The following is a 22,599-nucleotide window of genomic DNA, read 5'->3' as shown; positions in this document are numbered from 1 at the left end:
TGGTAACAGTGGTCAGGGACTTATTCTGTATATTAGAGTCATCTAAGGAGCTTTAAAAATTAGTGTGATGCCTAATCTGGCCTGCCCAGACCAGCTGAAACAGAATCTCTGGGAATGGGGCCCAGGGTGGGTACTTTTAAATGCTCCCCAGATGATTCTGGTTTACAGCCAGGGTCGAGAACCATTGGCCTGGAAAATGGAGTATATGGGGTGGAAGGTCAGGGAGGGGAGTACAATAGTAGGAAATAATACTGGAAAAGTAGGTTATTTTGACATTTGTCTGCCATCCTTTGGTCTGTTTCCGAAGCCACATATTGTGTTCTGCCAACTGTTGACCATGTAAAACAAAACAAAAACCCCCAAACTAGGTTCAAGTTCAATGTATAGGCCAAATTGGAAAGAATAAAGTGCATATGGCAGTGTGTTATGCTACTACTTTGGTGTTGAACCCAGGCACTTGCTTGGCATCCTTAAGCCTTGGGATGACAGGAAGGCTCTAGGACCACAGGTTTGGATCTAGGTGCTCCTTTGTTATCTCTTATATATAGTCATGCCTGAGTATTTACAATCCAAAATATAACTGACTTTCCTTTTATTTTTCCTTTATTAAAGGTAGGGTATTCTATCCACCCCCCCCCCCACCATATGTGTATTCATTGGTTATTTAGGAATATCTTTTTAGAATAGTACTGTGGATATAAAACTGTTTCTTATAAAATAGGGTGATAGGGTTGATTATTGATTTTAAATAAAAGATTCAATAGAAACTAGTATTAATAACAATATGATTCCCTATGAAAATAATTCAATAGGATGTCTGTTAAAAATTTCCTTATAGTGTAGGGAAATTTCATTTGATATAGTCTGTGATACAGTCTGTGTGCCTGGCCGTTTTTAGTTTGAGATGTATTAAATTGATATAGATGGTGTCTTTATTAACAGGTGCTTCCTAAGCACATTACATTCTCATTTATTCATCACAACAACCTCATTGAAGTAGTTGATATTATCCTTGTTTCTCAGAGAGGGAAGTGTGGCTTGAAGTTGTTAAGGGACTTGCTCAGGATGACACAGCCACTAAAACAAGGCTATCTGACTCTAATTCCAAATCCCAGGCTTTTTAACAACCACATGAAAGTCTAGCCCATGCCAGTTTGGGCTTCTAGAAGACAGCTTTCTGGGTACAGTTAGCTTCTACTTGTCCCGCAGGGGATCCTGTATTTAAGGATATCTTGGTGTTTGTTGTTACTGTTTTTTAGAACCGTATAGCGTTTGCTTATTTGGTCATTTAACTTTTCAAGGTTGGTAAAGCTGTCTGGATATAATTGTTAATTTCTTTCAGATTTATAACAGTAATTTTGCCAAACATCCCAGCTGGTGATTACTTAGGCATTTCTTGGTTTGTTGTGATTTTATTGTGAGAGCGTGACTATGTAAAACATCCTAGAATCTATCTTGGTAGAAAATTTTTACTCAAGAAGAGAAATAAAGGCACTTAAAAGAATATGCTAACTGCTAAGTTTCTCAGGGTTTTTTTTCCCCAGCATTCCCAAAGATCTGTAACATTAAGAATAATGAGACTTCATTTAGATTTTTGTGTTTCTCTTTCTGAAATAAAGTGAGCTTGATATAGTATATCATTGCTATAAGTAATGTTAATTTTTGGAATTAAACACACAGTAGGTCATGAAAGTAACCATTTAAGAAATATGTCAAGCTTTTAAGATGTAATCTTTTGTGTACTCTAAAGTCTTGTTCTCTGTTAAATGCTTAGGCATTATAAGTCTTTTAAAAACAATGTTGTAAGTACCTTTGTGGCACTCCAAGAATAGCAATTACCAGCTACCTAATGGGTTGATTATTCTAGATTTAAAATGATTACTTTGTCCTTATGCCTAGCTAATTTTCTCTTTTTTTTCTGAATTCAGTACATTTAAAGTTGAAGTTTGCTGCTAAAGATGGCGGATCCAGATGTCCTCACTGAGGTTCCTGCAGCATTGAAGCGGTTAGCCAAGTATGTGATCCGGGGGTTTTATGGCATTGAGCATGCTTTGGCCTTGGACATCTTGATCCGAAACCCCTGTGTGAAAGAGGAGGACATGCTGGAGCTGCTCAAGTTTGATCGGAAGCAACTTCGATCAGTCTTGAATAATTTAAAGGGAGACAAATTCATCAAGTGCAGAATGAGGGTAGAGACTGCTGCAGATGGGAAAACCACTCGCCACAACTACTACTTTATCAATTATCGTACTCTTGTTAATGTGGTAAAATATAAATTGGACCACATGAGAAGGAGGATTGAAACTGATGAGAGAGATTCCACCAACCGGGCTTCCTTCAAATGTCCCGTCTGTAGTAGTACTTTTACAGATTTAGAAGCTAATCAGCTCTTTGATCCCATGACAGGTGAGATTGTTCCAGTTTATGAATCTTTCTTTTAAGTAACTTTTTAAAGTATGTATCCTTTTTCTTAAGTTGATTCATCTAGTTTTTAAACTGATCATATATATCATTATAAAAGTGGATATATTGGTGTAAGTAAGCATACAGTCATTCTTAGTCTTAATGTCCTGTTTGACTGTCATACTACTTTTAGAAGCTGTTGCAAAGCCTCCTTTACAAGGGAGTACTCATCCATGGACTGTTCTTTTATCCATGGCCCTCTACCTCTGTTTTTGCCCCCATTCCTTATTTACAACTGCAGCCTAATCTAAAGGGTTGACTTTCTCTACCACTTTGAGGCTATTCTGACTTTACTAAGTTTACATTTGAACTCTTCATTCAACAAATATTTGAGTATCTACTTGTGCCAGTCACTGTCAGACAGTTATAATAAATATGTATTATTAGAACTTAAATACTTTGTTAGTGGAAGTGCAAAGTGCTATCAGGAGGACATAACTAGGGCATCTAATGTGGATTTGGGGAGGCCTCTCAAAGAAGTTTAAACAGCGGGGACCTAAAAGATAAGTAAAAGTTAGCCAGATGAAATAAGAGGGGCACTCTTTCCAAGTTAACAATAGATATTTAGTTTCTTAGCCATTCATTAATGGAAGCGACTCGTCAACAGGAGTTATAAATTGCTTCATTTAATTAAATACTTTAGTTTTAAGGATTTTTCTAATCAACACAGAATCTACAAAGCATGTTTTTTTCTAAAACTACATGTCTAACATTAACATGAGACACTTTAAAGTGCTAGGTTGTATAGTTATGCTGTTATTTGTAAACTGGAAAAGAGACTATAGTTTTACTAATTACTCAAGTGGATCAATTTTGTGTTAAAAATTTGTAAAAATCTATAGAAAGAATCACAGCTGTTAGGTTAGATTGTCCCTTTGTTATGGCTGAATTCAGGAGTATAGGTTACTTTTTAGTTCATAGATCTGACTTTAAAATAACTATCTGAAAAATATAATTTAAGCTTTTACACATGAAATGTTTTATTGTAAAAAATTTACAGGTTTGTGTACATGTTTAATTTTGTATATGTTATATATTGTACATTTTAAAGAATTTAAAAAAATTTTAATGGGAAATAATGCCAACATCAATTAAGATTATTCACAAAAAGAGCAGTGATGGCCTATGACTTTTTTTTCCCCTTATTTACTGTGAAGCAGTCATCTTGGATGAAAAGTCATTTAAAGAATTCACATTTGTCTTAAATGTTTAATTTGTCTGAACCTAACTATTTACCTTGAAAGGGCTTAACTAGGAGAGGTCTTGGTTATGAGAAAATCTTAGCCATCCTGAGTATAAGAATTGCTTGAGTGTACTATAGAGGAAGGTTGTAGACTATATCTGGAGCTCTTTCAAAGTAGACTAGAAAAGTCTCATGATTTTTGCTATTCACTCTAACAGATTTCTTAAAGGAGCTCTGGGTTTTGGTTTTTGATTTTCTGCAGATGTTGGTGTTACAGGGGTCGTCTTCGTCACTGTTGACTGCAGTGAAGGTGTTATCCAGTCCCTCAGAGAGGGTAATCTAAAGGAATATGCTTCTACTACATTTATGCATCACTTGATTCTTATTTAATTTCATGAAAGTTTCTAAAAGGAAGTTATCCCACTACTTATATATCAGTATTTAGGAGTTTGATTCATGATGCTCTTCGAATTTTACCTAGGGTTTGTGTCTGAATGAAATTAGTTGTAATCAACAGGTGGCTTGTGGAAGAGATGGCCTGACCAAATATAGTCAAGATTATTTGTGTGAGGGAATTGAGATAGGGTAGGGAGCATGAAAACATATTATGAAAGAGAGCTAAAACTGAAACAGTTGTTTTGTGGCCAGTCTGAACAGAGACTGTATTCTTAATATGAGGGTTACGGTCAACATGATGGTGGAAAGAAGGGGTTCAGGAGAGCAAGAATAAGTCACTTTACATTGGTATCGCTCATGGGAGGATGCCCTGATCAGCCAACACTAATAGTCAACTTAATTGGCAGTTATGTCTCAGTGAAGCCTGAGATACCATGATTGAAAATTCTTAATTATTGGGAACCCTCTTTATGAGAATATACTTGCCTTTTGATTATAATTTGGTTTTTCATTTGGACTTTCCTTTACAGAGAGAATATGATAATTGGGTGATAGTAGACCCCCCAACCTCCTTGTCAGTCTGGTTTTGTTTTGTTTTTCCACTATTAGTACCTTGACAACCCTCCTTTGTTCTTCTATACATTCCCTTTAGAAATCTTGGACTTTTTCCCTCTGTTCCCTTCCTGTTTTGCTCAGTATTCATTTCTCTCCCCCTCATTTTGAAGAAGACAAGAAATAAACATTTGGTATGTGTATGGGAGGAGGAGGAGGGAAGTTTTTCTGCTGTAATATTTATTCTCTGTTTAAATTGATAGTTACAGTTTTCATTCGAAGCCAGTGCTGTACAAAGCTGTTCTATTTCTTGGTTGCTATTGGAGATTGATGGTGTTTCTGACCAGTGATGGAGGTATCTAATGGGCTTCTATCTCCATTCCAATGTCAACAGTTCTTAGGTTTATAAACTGGTTTATATTAGCAATTGGTGGTATTCAGGAATTAGATTTGAAGCCTTCTAGGCTTTACTTCTTCCCTGATAAAAAGTTCTTAACTCAAGTATATGGGCAACTCTGCCACTGGACAGAGAGTAGTGACTCCTAGATGAGTATCCAGGAATTCTGGGCTCAGGAAATTGGATCCAGCAAGAATTGTTTTACCGGCATTAATTCACACATAAGCCAGCAATTTTCTTACTTCAGTTTATAGCTTTTCCCTCCCCCACCTCTCTTTTTCCTGAAAATTGTAGATTCTTTCCATACTTCCCACTTAGATTCTGCCCTTGGTGTTCTGGGGTTGAACTCTCCCAGTGTTTGATGCTTGATATGTATAGCTAATTTTATTTTATTTTATTTTTAACATCTTTATTGGAGTATAATTGCTTTACAATGGTGTGTTAGTTTCTGCTTTATAACAAAGTCAATCAGCTATACATATACATATATCCCCAAATCTCCTCCCTCTTGCATCTCCCTCCCACCCTCCCTATCCCACCCCTCTAGGTGGACACAAAGCACGGAGCTGATCCCCTGTGCTATGCGGCTGCTTCCCACTAGCTATTTTACATTTGGTAGTGTATATATGTCCATGCCACTCTCTCACTTCGTCCCAGCTTACCCTTCCCCCTCCCTGTGTCCTCAAGTCCATTCTCTATGTCTTTGTCTTTATTCCTGTTCTGCCCCTAGTTTCTTCAGAACCTTTTTTTTTTTTTAGATTCCATATATATGTGTTAGCATACGGTATTTGTTTTTCTCTTTCTAACTTACTTCACTCTTTATGACAGTCTCTAGGTCCATCCATCTGCTAATTTTATTAAAATGGAATAGCCTAGCTTTTGCCCACTAGTCCCTGGTTTCAGAAACTTAATCAGGCAAAATCAGCTGTTTTATTTCCTGAAATATGGGGGTCTTATGTAATCAGAACAAAGGTAGCATGGCATGAAATCCATCAATCAGCAGAATAGCATATTGTAGTTCATAAATGCATGTTTTAGATTTAGCAAGGCTCTGACCATGTGAAGAGACTTAGCATTTCTACTTTAGCAATCTCAACCACAGTGATTTCATTAATGACACTTCTAAGTTAAATTCAGCAACATTCTTCCCCAAAAGGGAGGGGGCGATTGTATTTTCTTTTTAGGTGTTAAAGTTAGATGATATGGAAATAGCTTTATATTTTCCATTTTTAATTTAAAAATTATGCAGCCATGGTGTCAGAAAAAATTTTGAAGAGAAAAAATTACGACAAAACCACCACCCTTTTACGTGTTATTTATAATTACAGTCATAGTCAAGAATAGTTTGTGATCTTTTGGTCCCTTAATGTACCAACTCTCCTGTTTCTACCTAGTGTTCTAAATATGTTTTTAGGTGTGATTTTCTCCCCTGTTTTCCTTTCCACCCCTTTAGGGCACTTTGATTATATATATATATATATTTTGCTGGTATAGATATGACACTTTGAATATTTTTGTATATATAGCATTTTATTCTTGTTTTTAAAGTTTTTCCTTAAGGATTCTCAGCAGTGGGAGTATTAGGTGAAAAAATATAGTTTTATAGCTACTGTAAAGGCACATAAGGCAATGTAGTTTTATTGTGGGTTGGGTAAAATTGTTAGGTGTTTGAATTAGAAATAGTTTGGGAGCCCCTATTACTGAATTCACCTAGAGACCAGGGGATCCCATTTTAAATAAACTTTGAAGTAAGTTAAATTTTTAAAAAAGGAATCTTATAAATGTTTGTTTAATACAATCTTATAAATAGGAGCTAAGAGATTATCTAGTTCAACTCATCAAATGTGTGTGGGTACACACACATGTCTGTTATACTGTAGGTTTTGGAGGATCTTACAAAGTAATAAAAAAATGTAGGGCCATATAGATTTCCAGAATGTTTTAAATGAGTACTGGGGAAGATACGATAGCTTTCATGGAGATTCAGCTTTTGTGTGGCTCCATGGAAAAGACTTAGAGTCAGGTAGATTTTAGGATTAGTGTAAAAGAAGTCTTTAAAAACTGACTCTAAAATGTGTCCAATAAATAACTCTTAAAAATAGCCAACAGTGGAAACAGACCTCTTCCAGTGGTTAGTTCTGAGTCACTCAGAATATTCAAGTAAAGTTCTTATGTACTTGGGATATTCATTTCTAAGTTTGGTGTTAAATCACGAGTCCCTCTTTTCCTTGTGACTGCAGGAATGCTTTTTGATTTAGACAGATCAGTTTCCTGATCCCCACATCATTGAAATTCCTCTTCAGTTCCTTTAACCTAACATTTTAGGTCAGGGTCCTGTATTCATGAGCCTCTTAAAGACTTGTTTCCTTCGTGCTCACCTTCATAGAACAGGCTTTTTCCTGTCTTCATCTCTCTCTACTTAAGGCAAGAAGATGTCTTATAAGCAGTGTTTCCAATTCCTGAAATGCTAAAAACACAAACAAACATAAAAAGAAATCTTTCTAGGATTACTTTGCTCAGTTGCTGGTTTGGAATCTTTGCCCAGGATGGGTTCATTAGAAACTTATACTGGAAAGCTCAGAGGTGTGGATTTTGGGGAGACTGATGATGGGACAGAAGGAAGGTGATTATTAGAATAAGTTAAAAAAAAAAAAAAACTAGTTATGGAAAAATAGTAAGGAACAAATGTCTTCTCTCTGCTACCCTTCACTTTCCACCAAAAGCTTTAGGGCTGATTTTTTTAAAATTTTGCTGCTCTTGATTTTAAGGGGTTGAAAACTTTTTTTAAAAAAATCATCTGTGTTTTATCTTTTTTGTATTTTGAAGCTGATTACATAGGAACAAACTTATTTGTGAAAGGTTGCTTTTTAGTTTTGATGCTGGCATATAACATTCTGTTGATTATTGTCTTTCAAATAGTCATATCAAAACCACATACTTTTTGCCTGCTCACTGCATGTTGAGATGAATTTGATTTGGGCCTAATTCAGAGAATTTATTATTGATATAAGCTTCAGTATTCACCCAAGTACCACACTTCAATTTATTGTTTTCCCTCCCAGGCATAATACATTTTTTCCCCTTTATAATGAGTTCCAGAATCTAGGAATAATGCATGATTAGACCAAACCTAGATGTGTTCAGTTAAGGAAGGACAGAAGCGAGTTTCATTGATTAAATTGAGTTTTGGGGGTAGAGTTATATTGGGTACATTATGAATACATTTGAGATCTTCTGAAATTAAAAATACATTAAACGTACTTCTATTTTTTTTCCTTTTGCATGCAAATGAATATTTTACAGTGTTATATGTTCTGTAGTGAATTGCTAAAGGATGATTTTTCAAATTCCATTTTATTATAGGTAAAATAATTATATAAAATATATAACTCTGCTCCTCTCATGTCTGTTATTATTTTATAATAGCAATTCCTTTTTTCATACACTTCCCCTTGCCCAAGTAAACTGAAGAAATTTGCTTTATGAAATAAGTTTGGAAATTAGAATAAAGGGTGACTTTCTGAGACTTTAGTATTTGGCTTAACATTTTAATATATATACCCCTGAATATTTTGAGTTATAAAAGGTTTAACAGAGGACTTGATAGTGCTTTCAAAGAATATCCCAAGAATGACTGTGTAACTTTTGTGTATTAAAAGGAGTCGAGTGATTTTGGAGAATTCAAAATAACATTTGTTTTCTTTCTTCTAAAAATACGTAAGTAATATATGAATGTAAACTTGTTGAAGACTCAAATAACAGAAAAATAGATAGACTAAAATGGCAAGCCTAGTTTTTCTTCTCTATGGTCTCCCGCGCAACCCAGTCCCTCCTCTCTCCATCTTTCTCTCTGTTGACAATTGGTAAGTTTTATGATTATATAACGTTTCACTTTATGTCTCCAACCCCACCTCACCCTCCCTCCTCCATAAGCCTTTTTGAAATCTGAGAAAGCAAGGTGATTTTTTTTTTTTTGACAGGAAAGTAGGATTTATTGGTGGGCATGAGTAAGGAGGGGACAGTGCCAAAGCTCTCATGAGTGAGAGCCGTTTGTCCAGGAGACCACAACTAGGGATGTTATTTGACCCCACAGCCATCCGGGATGAGCTGCTTTTCTGCTGCCATGTTTTCATATTCATCTGCATTAAACTTAGTAAATCCCCAGTTCTTGGAGATGTGGATCTCCTGGTGGCCAGGGAACATGAACTTGGCCCTGAGTTGGGCCTCAGTCACGTGCTCCTTGTTCTGCAGCTTGGTGTGGATGGATATTATGACTTGGCCAATGTGGACCCTAGCCAGTGTGCCCTGGGGCTTTCCAAAGGCACTGTACATACTTGTCTGGAGTCCAGATTGGGGACAGCATCTAGACATGAATGTCCACTGGAAAGGGCTGTCTCCAAGGTCCCTTAGGGCAACCTGTATAAGCAACAGGCTGTACACTGCCCGGGAGGCTGCTGTTTGTAGCCATTGCACACCAGGCCTCCACAGGGAAAGTGATTCTTAATTAAATATTCTGTTGTTATAACAGCTCTGGTTATTAATGCTTGACCAACTTATGTTAGTATTGTAAGGGTTTTTCAGAGCACTTATTACATTGGGTCTTTTTGTGTAATCAGTGTTTTCAGTGGGTATGTCATTTTCAGAGGGTTTTTTGGTTTTGTTTTGTTTTTTAAGCAGTGGCTATAAGACAGCAAAGTGACAGTGTATTAGGATTCCAGAGCCATGGCTGGCTTCCAGTCTTGGGCTATGTTAGTAACTATTCCCTGGGCAAATCCTACAATCATTGTAGGCCTTTTTTAAGGATATGTAAAATGATAAGTTCAGTCTATTCTATACCATATATGGTTTCTTTCAACTCTAACTTCAAAGCACCCTTTGATTTGGAGAATAGTTGACAGTTTAAATAGAGAAGCTATTAGAGAAGCTTGGGGATGTTTTATCACTGCTTTTAGAAGATAATGTCACTTTGATTAATTTGAAATCCTAGGTTAGGAACTGAAACACCTTGTTATAGTAGTGTTCGTATAGAAAATATGCTATGTTGAATTAGGCCATCTTCAGAACACATTGTGGCATAATGGGGAATAATATTTAGGATTTTTGGCAGTCTTATTTTCCCAAGCTTTCCAGTTTACTCCCTTTCCTCATATATACATAATCTATCAAATATTCAGTGGGAGGGGAACCAATGTCCAAATTTGATTCCTAAGATATATACAGTGGTTGGATTTTTACAGAGTGGTAAAATTAATACCATATGTTAGTGATGTGTCTTGAAGTTTGTTTCCTCTTTATTTCACTAAAATCCTAGCGATTCTGGTCCCAGTAACTTGGTTTTAACATGGAACTGTGAATTGTCTTCTGTTTTGTTTATCCTAGAAGCTTCTTGAGTGAAGGGAAGTAAAAAACTTTTACTCAAATTTTTTTCATAGAATTGTCTAGAAACATTAAGCCATTATCTCTCTTTTTCTTTAACATCTTTATTGGAGTATAATTGCTTTACAATGGTGTGTTAGTTTCTGCTTTATAACAAAGTGAATCAGCTATACATATACATATATCCCCATATCTCCTCCCTCTTGCGTCTCCCTCCCACCCTCCCTACCCCACCCCGCTAGGTGATCACAAAGCACTGAGCTGATCTCCCTGTGCTATGCGGCTGCTTCCCACTAGCTATCTATTTTACATTTACTATTATATATAAGTCCATGCCACTCTCTTACTTCATACCAGCTTACCCTTCCCCTTCCCCATGTCCTCAAGTCGATTCTCTATGTCTGCGTCTTTATTCCTGTCCTGCCCCTAGGTTCTTCATAACCGTTTTTTTGTTTTGTTTTGTTTTGTTTTTTAGACTCCATATATATGTGTTAGCATACGGTGTTTGTTTTTCTCTTTCTGACTTACTTCACTCTGTATGACAGACTCTAGGTCCATCCACCTCACTACAAATAACTCACTTTCGTTTCTTTTTATGACTGAGTAATATTTCATGTATATATGTGCCACATCTTCTTTATCCATTCATCTATCGATGGACAGTTAGGTTGCTTCCATGTCCTGGCTATTGTAAATACAGCTGCAATGAACGTTGTGGTACATGACTCTTTTTGAATTATGGTCTTCTCAGGGTATATGCCCAGTACTGGGATTGCTGGGTTGTATGGTAGTTCTATTTTCAGTTTCTTAAGGAACCTCCATACTGTTCTGCATAGTGGCTGTATCAATTTACATTCCCCCCAACAGTGCAAGAGGGTTCCCTTTTCTCCACACCCTCTCCAGCATTTATTGTTTGTAGATTTTTTGATGATGGCCATTCTGACTGGTGTGAGATGATACCTCATTGTAGTTCTGATTTGCATTTCTCTAATGATTAATGATGTTGAGCATCCTTTCATGTGTTTGTTGGCAATCTGCATATCTTCTTTGGAGAAATGTCTATTTAGGTCTTCTGCCCACTTTTGGATTGGGTTGTTTGTTTCTTTGATATTGAGCTGCATGAGCTGCTTGTAAATTTTGGAGATTAATCCTTTGTCACTTGCTTCATTTGCAAATATTTTCTCCCATTCTGAGGGTTGTCTTTTTGTCTTATTCATGGTTTCCTTTGCTGTGCAAAAGCTTTTAAGTTTCATTAGGTCCCATTTGTTTATTTTTGTTTTTATTTCCATTTCTCTAGGAGCTGGGTCAAAAAGGATCTTGCTGTGATTTATGTCATAGAGTGTTCTGCCTGTATTTTCCTCTGAGAGTTTGATAGTGCCTGACCTTACATTTAGGTCTTTAATCCATTTTGAGTTTATTTATGTGTATGGTGTTAGGGAGTGTTCTAATTTCATTCTTCTACATGTAGCTGTCCAGTTTTCCCAGCACCACATATTGAAGAGGCTGTCTTTTCTCCATTGTGTACTCTTGCCTCCTTTATCAAAGATAAGGTGACCATATGTGCGTGAGTTTATCTCTGGGCTTTCTACCTGTTCCATTGATCTATATTTCTGTTTTTGTGCCAGTACCATACTGTCTTGATTACTGTAGCTTTGTAGTATAGTCTGAAGTCAGGGAGCCTGATTCCTCCAGCTCTGTTTTTCTTTCTCAAGATTGCTTTGGCTATTCGGGGCCTTTTGTGTTTCCATACAAATTGTGAAATTTTTTGTTCTAGTTCTGTGAAAAATGCCAGTGGTAGTTTGATAGGGATTGCATTGAATCTGTAGATTGCTTTGGGTAGTATAGTCATTTTCACAATGTTGATTCTTCCAATCCAGGAACATGGTATATCTCTCCATCTGTTTGTATCATCTTTAATTTCTTTCATCAGTGTCTTATGTGTTCTGCATACAGGTCCTTTGTCTCCTTAGGTAGGTTTATTTCTAGGTATTTTATTCTTTTTGTTGCAGTGGTAAATGGGAGTGTTTCCTTAATTTTTCTTTCAGATTTTTCATTTCAGATTAGTGTATAGGAATGCCAGAGATTTCTGTGCATTAATTTTGTATCCTACGACTTTACCAAATTCATTGATTAGCTCTAGTAGTTTTCTGGTAGCGTCTTTAGTATTCTCTATGTATAATATCATGTCATCTGTAAACAGTGACAGCTTTACTTCTTCTTTTCCGTTTTGGATTCCTTTTATTTCTTTTTCTTCTGTGATTGCTGTGGCTAAAACTTCCAAAACTATATTGAATAATAGTGGTGAGAGTGGGCAGCCTTGTCTTGTTCCTGATCTTAGTGGAAATGGATTCAGTTTTTCACCATTGAGGACGATGTTGGCTGTGGGGTTGTCATATATGGCCTTTATTATGTTGAGGTAAGTTCCCTCTATGCCTGCTTTCTGGAGGGTTTTTATCATAAATGGGTGTTCAATTTTGTCGAAAGCTTTTTCTGCATCTATTGAGATGAATATGTGGTTTTTCACCTTCAATTTGTTAATATGGTGTATCACATTGATTGATTTGCATATATTGAAGAATCCTTGCATTCCTGGGATAAACCCCACTTGATCATCGTGTATGATCCTTTTAATGTGCTGTTGGATTCTGTTTGCTAGTATTTTGTTGAGGACTTTTGCATCTGTATTCTTCAGTGATATTGGCCTGTAGTTTTCTTTCTTTGTGACATCTTTGTCTGGTTTTATCAAGGTGATGGTGGCCTCGTAGAATGAGTTTGGGAGTGTTCCTCCTTCTGCTATATTTTGGAAGAGTTTGAGAAGGATAGGTGTTAGCTATTCTCTAAATGTTTAAGCCATTATCTCTTGCTTAGATTTTGCACTACTCTTTTAGCTGGTCTCCTTGCTTTCATTCTTGATTCTCATGTAGACCGTCATAGCAGCCATTGACCCTTGTAAAAAACACATTAGGTTATGTCACTCTTCTGTTCAAAACCCTCCAAAGGCTTGACCCCTCAGAAAAGTCAAAGTCCTTAGTAGAACTTGGAAGGTCTTTTATCTATTCTTTTCCCTTCTCCTCCATCCCCTCCTACTCCACCCCACCCCCCATTTCAGTTACTATTTCTACCATTCTCCCTTCCTTGTTCACTGCACAGCAGCCGCACTGTGCCTTGCACTCACCAGACATCCCTTTACTTCTCCTTCCCTTTTATTTTTTTATTAACATCTTTATTGGAGTAAAATTGCTTTACAATGGTGTGTTAGTTTCTGCTTTAAAACAAAGTGAATCAGCTATACGTATACATATATCCCCATATCTCCTCCCTCTTGCGGCTCCCTTCCATCCTCTCTATCCCACCCCTCTAGGTGGTCACAAAACACGGGGCTGATCTCCCTGTGCTATGTGGCTGCTTCCCACTAGCTATCTTTTTTACATTTGGTAGTATATATAAGTCCTTGCCTTTTTATATGCTGTTTCCCTTTGCCCAGATATCTACGTGACTTGCTCCTTTATATCTTTTTAGTCTCTGCTTACACATTGCTGTATCAGAGAGGCCTTCCCTGATTTTCCTGTATAATAAGCAATACCCCTTTCTACCACCCTCCTTTTTTATCCTCTTTCCCTGCTTTGTTTTTATTGATTGATTGATTGATTTAACCTTTTTATTGGACTATTGCTTTTCAGTGGTGTGTTAGTTTCTGCTTTATAACGAAGTGAATCAGTTATACATATATCCCCATATCTCTTCCCTCTTTCGTCTCCCTCCCTCCCACCCTCCCTATCCCACCCTTCTAGCTGGTCACAAAGCACTGAGCTGATCTCCCTGTGCTATGCAACTGCTTCCCACTAGCTATCTATTTTACATTTGATAGTGTATATATGGCAATATATACACTACCACTCTCTCACTTTGTCCCAGCTTACCATTCCCCCTCCCTCTGTCTTCAAGTCCATTCTCTAATAGGTCTGCGTCTTTATTCCCGTCTTGCCGCTAGGTTCTTCATGATCATTTTTTTTTTTAAGTTCCATATATTTGTGTTAGCATACAGTATTTGTTTTTCTCTTTCTGACTTACTTCACTCTGTACGCCAGACTCTAGGTCCATCCACCTCACTACAAATAACTCAATTTTGTTCCTTTTTATGGTTATGGCTGAGTAATATTCCATTGTATATATGAGCCACATCTTCTTTATCCATTCATCTGTCGATGGACACTTAGGTTGCTTCCATGTCCCGGCTATTTTAAATAGAGCAGCAGTGAACATTGTGGTATATGACTCTTTTTGAATTATGGTTTTCTCAGGGTATATGTCAAGTAGTGGGATTGCTGGGTCGTATGGTAGTTGTATTTTTAGTTTTTTAAGGAACCTCCATACTGTTCTCCATAGTGGCTGTATCAATTTACATTCCCACCAACAGTGTATGAGGGTTCCCTTTTCTCCACGCCCTCTGCAGCATTTACTGTTTGTAGATTTTTAATGATGGCCATTCTGACTGGTGTGAGATGATATCACATTGTAGTTTTGATTTGCATTTCTCTAATGATTAATGATGTTGAGCATTCTTTCATGTGTTTTTTGGCAATCTGTATATCTTCTTTGGATAAGTGTTTATTTAGGTCTTCTGTCCATTTTTGGATTGGGTTGTTTGTTCTTTTGATATTGAACTGCATGAGCTGCTTGTAAATTTTGGAGATTAATCCTTTGTCAGTTGCTTCATTTGCAAATATTTTCTCCCATTCTGAGGGTTGTCCTTTCGTCTTGTTTATGGTTTCCTTTGCTGTGCAAAAGCTTTTAAGTTTCATTAGGTCCCATTTGTTTATTTTTATTTCCATTTCTCTAGGAGGTGGGTGAGAAAGGATCTTGCTGTGATTTATGTCATAGAGTGTTCTGCCTATGTTTTCCTCTAAGAGTTTGATAGTGTCTGGCCTTACATTTAGGTCTTTAATCCGTTTTGAGTTTATTTTTGTGTATGGTGTTAGGGAGTGTTCTAATTTCATTCTTTTACATGTAGCTGTCCAGTTTTTCCAGCACAACTTACTGAAGAGTCTGTCTTTTCTCCATTGTATATTATTGCCTCTTTTATCAAAGATAAGGTGACCATATGTATGTGAGTTTATCTCTGGGCTTTCTATCTTGTTCCATTGATCTATATTTCTGATTTTGTACCAGTACCATACTGTCTTGATTACTGTAGCTTTGTAGTATAGTTTGAAGTCTGGGAGCCTGATTCCTCCAGCTCCGTTTTTCTTTCTCAGATTGATTTGGTTATTCGGGGTCTTTTGTGTTTCCATACAAATTGTGAAATTTTTTGTTCCAGTTTTGTGGAAAATGCCATTGGTAGTTTGATAGGGATTGCATTGAATCTGTAGATTGCTTTGGGTAGTATAGTCATTTTCACAATGTTGATTCTTCCAATCCAAGAACACGGTATATCTCTCCATCTGTTTGTGTCATCTTTAATTTCTTTCATCAGTGTCTTATAATTTTCTGCACACAGGTCTTTTGTCTCCTTAGGTAGGTTTATTTCTAGGTATTTTATTCTTTTTGTTGCAGTGGTAAATGGGAGTGTTTCCTTAATTTCTCTTTCAGATTTTTCATCATTAGTGTATAGGATTGCCAGAGATTTCTGTGCATTAATTTTGTATCCTACGACTTTACCAAATTCATTGATTAGCTCTAGTAGTTTTCTGGTAGCATCTTTAGTATTCTCTATGTATAGCATCATGTCATCTGCAAACAGTGACAGCTTTACTTCTTCTTTTCCGATTTGGATTCCTTTTATTTCTTTTTCTTCTCTGATTGCTGTGGCTAAAACTTCCAAAACTATATTGAGTAATAGTGGTGAGAGTGGACAACCTTATCTTGTTCCTGATCTTAGTGGAAATGGTTTCAGTTCTTCACCATTGAGGACGATGTTGGCTGTGGGTTTGTCATATATGGCCTTTATTATGTTGAGGTAAGTTCCCTCTATGCCTACTTTCTGGAGGGTTTTTATCATAAGTGGGTGTTGAATTTTGTCATAAGTTTTCTCTGCATCTATTGAGATGATCATATGATTTTTCTCCTTCAGTTTGTTAACATGGTGTATCACATTGATTGATTTGCATATATTGAAGAATCCTTGCATTCCTGGGATAAACCCCACTTGATCATGGTGTGTGATCCTTTTAATGTGCTGTTGGATTCTGTTTGCTAGTATTATGTTGAGGATTTCTGCATCTATGTTCATCAGTGATATTGGTCTGTAGTTTTCTTTTATTGTGACATCTTTGTCTGGTTTTGGTATCAGTGTGATGGTGGCCTCGATAATTACCTTAAACGTGAATGGATTAAATGCTCCAACCAAAAGACATAGACTGGCTGAATGGATACAAAAACAAGACCCATATATATGCTGTCTAAAAGAAACCCACTTCAGACCTAGGGACACATACAGACTGAATCAAGTGAGAGGATGGAAAAAGATATTCCATGCAAATGGAAATCAAAAGAAAGCTGGAGTAGCAATTCTCATATCACACCAAATAGAGTTTAAAACAAAGAGTATTACAAGAGACAAAGAAGGACACTACATAATGATCAAGGGGTCAATCCAAGAAGAAAATATAACAATTGTAAATATTTATGAACCCAACATAGGAGCACCTCAATACATAAGGCAAATGCTAACAGCCATAAAAGGGGAATCAACAGTAACACAATCATAGTAGGGGAATTTAACACCCTACTTTCACCAATGGACAGATCATACAAAATGAAAATAAATAAGGAAACATAAGCTTTAAATGATACATTAAACAAGATGGACTTAATTGTTATTATAGGACATTCCATCCAAAAAGAACAGAATACACTTTCTTCTCAGGTGCTCATGGAACATTCTCCAGGATAGATCACATCTTGGGTCACAAGTCAAGCCTTGGTAAATTTAAGAAAATTGAAATCGTATCAAGTATCTTTTCTGACCACAATGCTATGAGACTAGATATCAATTACAGGAAAAAATCTGTACAAACACATGGAGGCTAAACAATACACTACTTAATAACCAAGAGATCACTGAAAAAATCAAAGAGGAAATCAAAAAATACCTAGAAACAAACGACAATGAAAACATGATGACCCAAAACCTATGGGATGCAGCAAAAGCAGTTCTAAGAGGGAAGTTTATAGCAATACAATCCTACCTTAAGAAACAAGAAACATCTCAAATAAACAACCTAACCTTACACGTAAAGCAATTAGAGAAAGAAGAACAAAAAAACCCCAAAGTTAGCAGAAGGAAAGAAATCATAAAGATCAGATCAGAAATAAATGAAAAAGAAATGAAGGAAATGCTAGCAAAGATCAATAAAACTAAAAGCTGGTTCTTTGAGAAGATAAACAAAATTGATAAACCATTAGCCAGACTCATCAAGAGAAAAGGGAGAAGACTCAAATCAATCAAATTAGAAATGAAAAAGGGAAAGTAACAACTGACACTGCAGAAATACAAAGGATCATGAGAGATTACTACAAGCAACTATATGCCAATAAAATGGACAACCTGGAATAAGTGGACAAATTCTTAGAAATGCACAACCTTCCGAGACTGAACCAGGAAGAAATAGAAAATATGAACAGACTTATCACAAGCACTGAAATTGAAACTGTGATTAAAAATCTTCCAACAAACAAAAGCCCAGGACCAGATGCCTTCAGAGGCGAATTCTATCAAACATTTAGAGAAGAGAACTCCTATCCTTCTCAAACTCTTCCAAAATATAGCAGAGGGAGGAACACTCCCAAACTCATTCTAGGAGGCCACCTGCTTTGTTTTTCTTTATTATACTTATCAACACCTGACGTTATTTTTTGTCTTGGCTACTCCCCAGTAGAATGTGAGCTCCAAAAAAGCAGCTCAGAAGATGATTAGGAAGATTTAGGGAGGGAGAATGTGGGAAATCCTTGGGACGTTAGTTGTGCCGTGTTGGAATGAGGCCTCTGCAGCAGGGAAGGTTTATCCTGCCTGTTTCTTTGGCCAGCCTTGAGGACTTGGGCTGCAGCATGACTCCTGCTTCAGCACTGCAGCACCTGTAGCATATCAAAACAATTGGGCTTCTTTTATTTTGATTGATTGATTGATTTTTTTTTTTTTGTAGGAAAATGGCTGAGTAATATTCCAGTTGCAATTAATATGTTTGACAAATCTTTGACAGTGAACTCTAGGCATTAGGTCATGACCTATTCATTGTGTATTTTGGAGTGAAGAAGGAAAAACCACAATCCAAGTAATATCTAATTATTTGGGGATTTGACCCATAATGTCCTCTTCCCTTTTCCTCAGTTATGATAAATTTCCAAAGCATTTTCTTGTTAAACTAAGGAGGGTAAACGTTTTTTTCCCCTTTGGTTTTACCTGTATTTATTCATTGTTCCCTTGACTGAATACTCACATAATTAAAATGATGAGTAAACAGTTAAGTAGAAGACCTTGGCCAGCATAATAGACACCACCTGAATTTTCTTTTTCTGTGTTTAGCAAAGGAAAATGTTATGTTTGAATTTTGTTGAACATTACTGGTTTTTTTTTCCTTTTGTTCCCAGTCCCTTCTCTCCCCTCCCCCATGTCTTTGATTCCTTTTTATTTTTACATTTATTTTTATTTTTATGTTTCTTATTTCTGGCGGAAGTTAAAACTGTATGGCCCTCTTTCCCCTCACTCTCCCTCTTCTTTCCCTCTCATCCCAACAAGTAGGTCTCTATTTCTTTTCTCATTTTGGAGTAATAACTTACCTTCACTAGAAGAGTCCTGAGTCATAGAATTGGGATATTCATATACTACTGCATGGACAACCCTAAAATATAGTTTTGAAATATCTATTTTTAAAAAATCTTTTTTCTCCCTATTTTCAATGCCTGGTAATTATCTACATCTGGATATATTTTAATCCTTCTTGCAAACCTGATACATTAAGACTCAGCTGAGTCAATGCCAGGCATGTGATGCACATTTAATGTTAAATAAATTTTTTGTTACAAATCCTCTTTTCTGTTCCATATTTTTAAAAATTAGAACCTATGTATATACATGGGAAAAGTTTGCTAAATTGTAGCTGGCAGGGATGACAGGAGGTAAGGAAAGGGATGTGTAATTCAGGATGGTACGGTGAATTTACTCTTTTGAATCAGAAAGATTTGTATTTGAATCCAGGCTTAATGATTTTTGCTTTTAAGCTATGACCTGGTGAACTTAACTTCTCTGAGTCTTTATTCCCTCGTATGTTAGATTTGAATAATACTCTTGCACAGACTTGGCTATGATGAATATATGGGAATATTTGTAAAGTAGCTTTTTTAGTTTTTTGTGTGTGTGTGTAGTTTATGGGTGTATATGATCAGACATATATGTTATCATTGAACTCTTCTTTTTCTCCATATCTCATCATCTGTCAAGCTTTGCCTAAAGAATCCTTGTAGCCTTCATTTTCTCTCTGCTGCCACATTCTTTGATCTAGCTTGCATGTTCTCCCTTATGTGGCTTCTTGGTCTTATGTGTGGCAAGGGAAAAATGGTAAAGAGCTCTGAGTTTCCATTCCAGTTTCTTCTCTTATTGAATAGTATATTCTGTGCAGTATAGTATAGTCCAGTTTCAAGAAGAGTTGGGATATTTATGATATTGATTACTTAACAGCAGCTCTCCACCAGGGGTATGCATTAGATTCCTTGTCTCCAGATACCTTTCATCTCCATTAAACTTTAAGCGTCTTGATGACAGATTCTGTGTCTATATGTGTTACACTACTGCCCCCTCAGCAGAATGGTACTTTGTACGGTGTGTGCTGAGCCCCATCTCCCTTTCAGATTTTGGGGAAATTGATTTGCTTTTTTTTTTTTTAAAATTATTAGCACCTTTAATTATTATTTATTTATTTATTTATTTATTTATTTGGCTGTGTTGGGTCTTCGTTTCTGTGCGAGGGCTTTCTCTAGCTGCGGCAAGCGGGGGCCACTCTTCATCGCGGTGCGCGGGCCTCTCACTATCGTGGCCTCTCTTGTTGCGGAGCACAGGCTCCAGACGCGCAGGCTCAGCAGCTGTGGCTCATGGGCCTAGTCGCTCCACGGCATGTGGGATCTTCCCAGACCAGGGCTCAAACCCGTGTCCCCTGCATTAGCAGGCAGATTCTCAACCACTGCGCCACCAGGGAAGCCCTGATTTGCATTTTTATAATGTTTAGTAAAATTTATAAAAAATGCTCCTGGTATGTTAAGCTAGTCTTAAGTCATTTTCCATAAAATGTAGAATTTCTTATTTTTCTCGGACTCCAGGCCTGGCTTTTGACAGGCTGCTTTCTTGTCTACAACTTGTGTTTGTTTGATAAACATAGGACTCAGATGTCAGGCTAGCTTTTCTTCTTGTAATGTTTGCCAGACATGGTTGTTGTTGGAAGACAGTTCTCCATGGGTCTCTCACATGTTATGTATGTTTTACAAGCAGAGATGCTACTGACTGCCTTTTTTCTAGACTGTATTTTTCAAAGAGGTTTATATAGTGAGCAGCCTTGGAAGATAGAGTTATTGTTTCTCTCCAGAGCAAAAGGCAGGTTTGCTTACTATTCAGTATAATAAAAAAGTCTCCCTCCAGAGTCTGTTTACTTAGTGTCCAGCATGGTAAAGGTAGTATCACCCTACAGAGCAAAAGACAAGCATGTTTATGCCCATTATAAAAGGTTTGGGTTCCTAAGCTCAGGGTTTCTTTCCTGGAACATGATCCACTGCATGTACAGTTGTCACCTGGCCATCTTTGTGTTACCCTATGGGAAATGGGACTCAGGGAACTGGCACAAAACCTGACACTGGTACTGCTATTGCCATGAGTAATAAAGTTCTTTTCTCTAACCTATAAGTCTTGTGTCTGTCTTCAGCATCTATAAAACTGTGGTAGGATAATTTGTTAGTTTACGAGTAGGGTAAAATTTCAGATCCGTCACAGTTTTTGACAGTGATATGAAAGCCACTCTTTTCAGAACTGCAAAATGGGCCCTCTACAAGTAATTCTTGTTAAGCCTTAATCTACATTAAGCCTGGGTCTCTGGAAAGGTACCTAGATGAGGCTAGAGCTCAGGTTCCTTATGACCATACTGTGTTTTCTCTTTTCCCCCTGTTTTTTTTTTAATGAAACTAAATTTATTCAAGTTCAAGGACTATCGTTCTGAAATAATCTTGCTATGAAATGATGTTAACAGTGATCTCCTTTTCTCTCTCTTTTCCCCAAATAAAAGCATTGCTATTTTATACAGTTGAGCTACACTGGCAAGTGTGTTGATTTGTTTACTTAACACTGAAGTTTGGAATGTATGTTATCTTCAAGAGAAAAATGGGGTAGTTGGGAGGACATTTCTTTTTAATTGGGTAACATGACAATCTCCATGGTAAATAACCTAATAAACTAGGTAATAAAACATAGTATGTTGGATGGTGACAAATGTTAAGGAAAAGAAAGGGAGGACAGGACAGTGTTGAAATTTTAGGTAATGTTGGCTACGGAAGCTCTCATGGAGGTGACTTGAGTAAAGGTCTGAAGTTAGGAGACTAGCCATTTAACTCTCTGGAGGAAAAGCATTCTGGGCAGAGGGAACAGCAAGTACAAAGGCTCTGCAGCAAAGTGTTCCTGGTACAAGACATTGAGGAGGCTGATTTGTAATGCTTTGAAGACATATAATGAGAGGATTATAGCGTTGCCCTTTGCTTAGCTATCTTTTTATTCTTCAACCAGAGCACTTACTTTTATGTTTAGGTACTTTTTCACTTGAGGAATGGGATTTCTTCCTTTAAAAATAATTTGAAAACTACTAAACTAGATAATTTTTCTTCTGCAGTATTCTGTAGTTCTCCTTGATGGTCTCTGTAAGTGCTCATTTTTCAACAGTCAACATAAGTCCCGCATCTGTGTTTTTCAATTCAGCAGGTATTTGAGAGCTGTGTTAGATCTTACTTTACAGGCATACCTCGTTTTATCGTGCTTTGCTTTATTGCATTTCACAGATCATTGCATTTTTTACAAATTGAAGTTTGTGGCAACCCTGCATTGAGCAAGTCTGTTGGTGCCATTTTTCCAGTAGCATTTGCTCATTTTATGTTCCTCTGTCACATTTTGGTAATTCTCGCAATCTTTCAAGCTTTTTTGTTATCTTTGTTATGGTGATCTGTGGTTAGTGGTCAGTAACATCTCTGAAGTTACTACTACAACTTG

The 22,599-nt window shown here is 36.8% G+C and overlaps 1 protein-coding gene and 1 non-coding gene across 6 annotated transcripts in view; one reads left to right on the top strand and one right to left on the bottom strand.

The window, feature by feature from the left end:
• The window catches only part of GTF2E1 (general transcription factor IIE subunit 1), a 54,508-nt gene that overhangs the window by 2,762 nt on the left and 29,147 nt on the right, over positions 1–22,599 (top strand). For all 5 annotated transcript variants that reach the window (XM_036851772.1, XM_036851773.1, XM_036851775.1 and 2 more), the window contains one exon: positions 1,929–2,406. In XM_036851772.1, the coding sequence (XP_036707667.1) occupies positions 1,959–2,406 (448 nt within the window). In that variant the 5' untranslated portion in view covers positions 1,929–1,958. The remainder of the gene's footprint in view (positions 1–1,928; positions 2,407–22,599) is intronic.
• On the bottom strand, positions 9,380–9,510 carry LOC118895046. The gene has a single exon (XR_005019824.1). It is a non-coding gene; the product is annotated as a small nucleolar RNA SNORA70 (small nucleolar RNA).

Source organism: Balaenoptera musculus, chromosome 4, assembly GCF_009873245.2.
Source record: "Balaenoptera musculus isolate JJ_BM4_2016_0621 chromosome 4, mBalMus1.pri.v3, whole genome shotgun sequence".
Lineage (NCBI taxonomy): Eukaryota > Metazoa > Chordata > Mammalia > Artiodactyla > Balaenopteridae > Balaenoptera > Balaenoptera musculus.
Note: the sequence above shows the minus strand (reverse complement) of the source record. Positions and strands in the feature narration are given on the sequence as shown.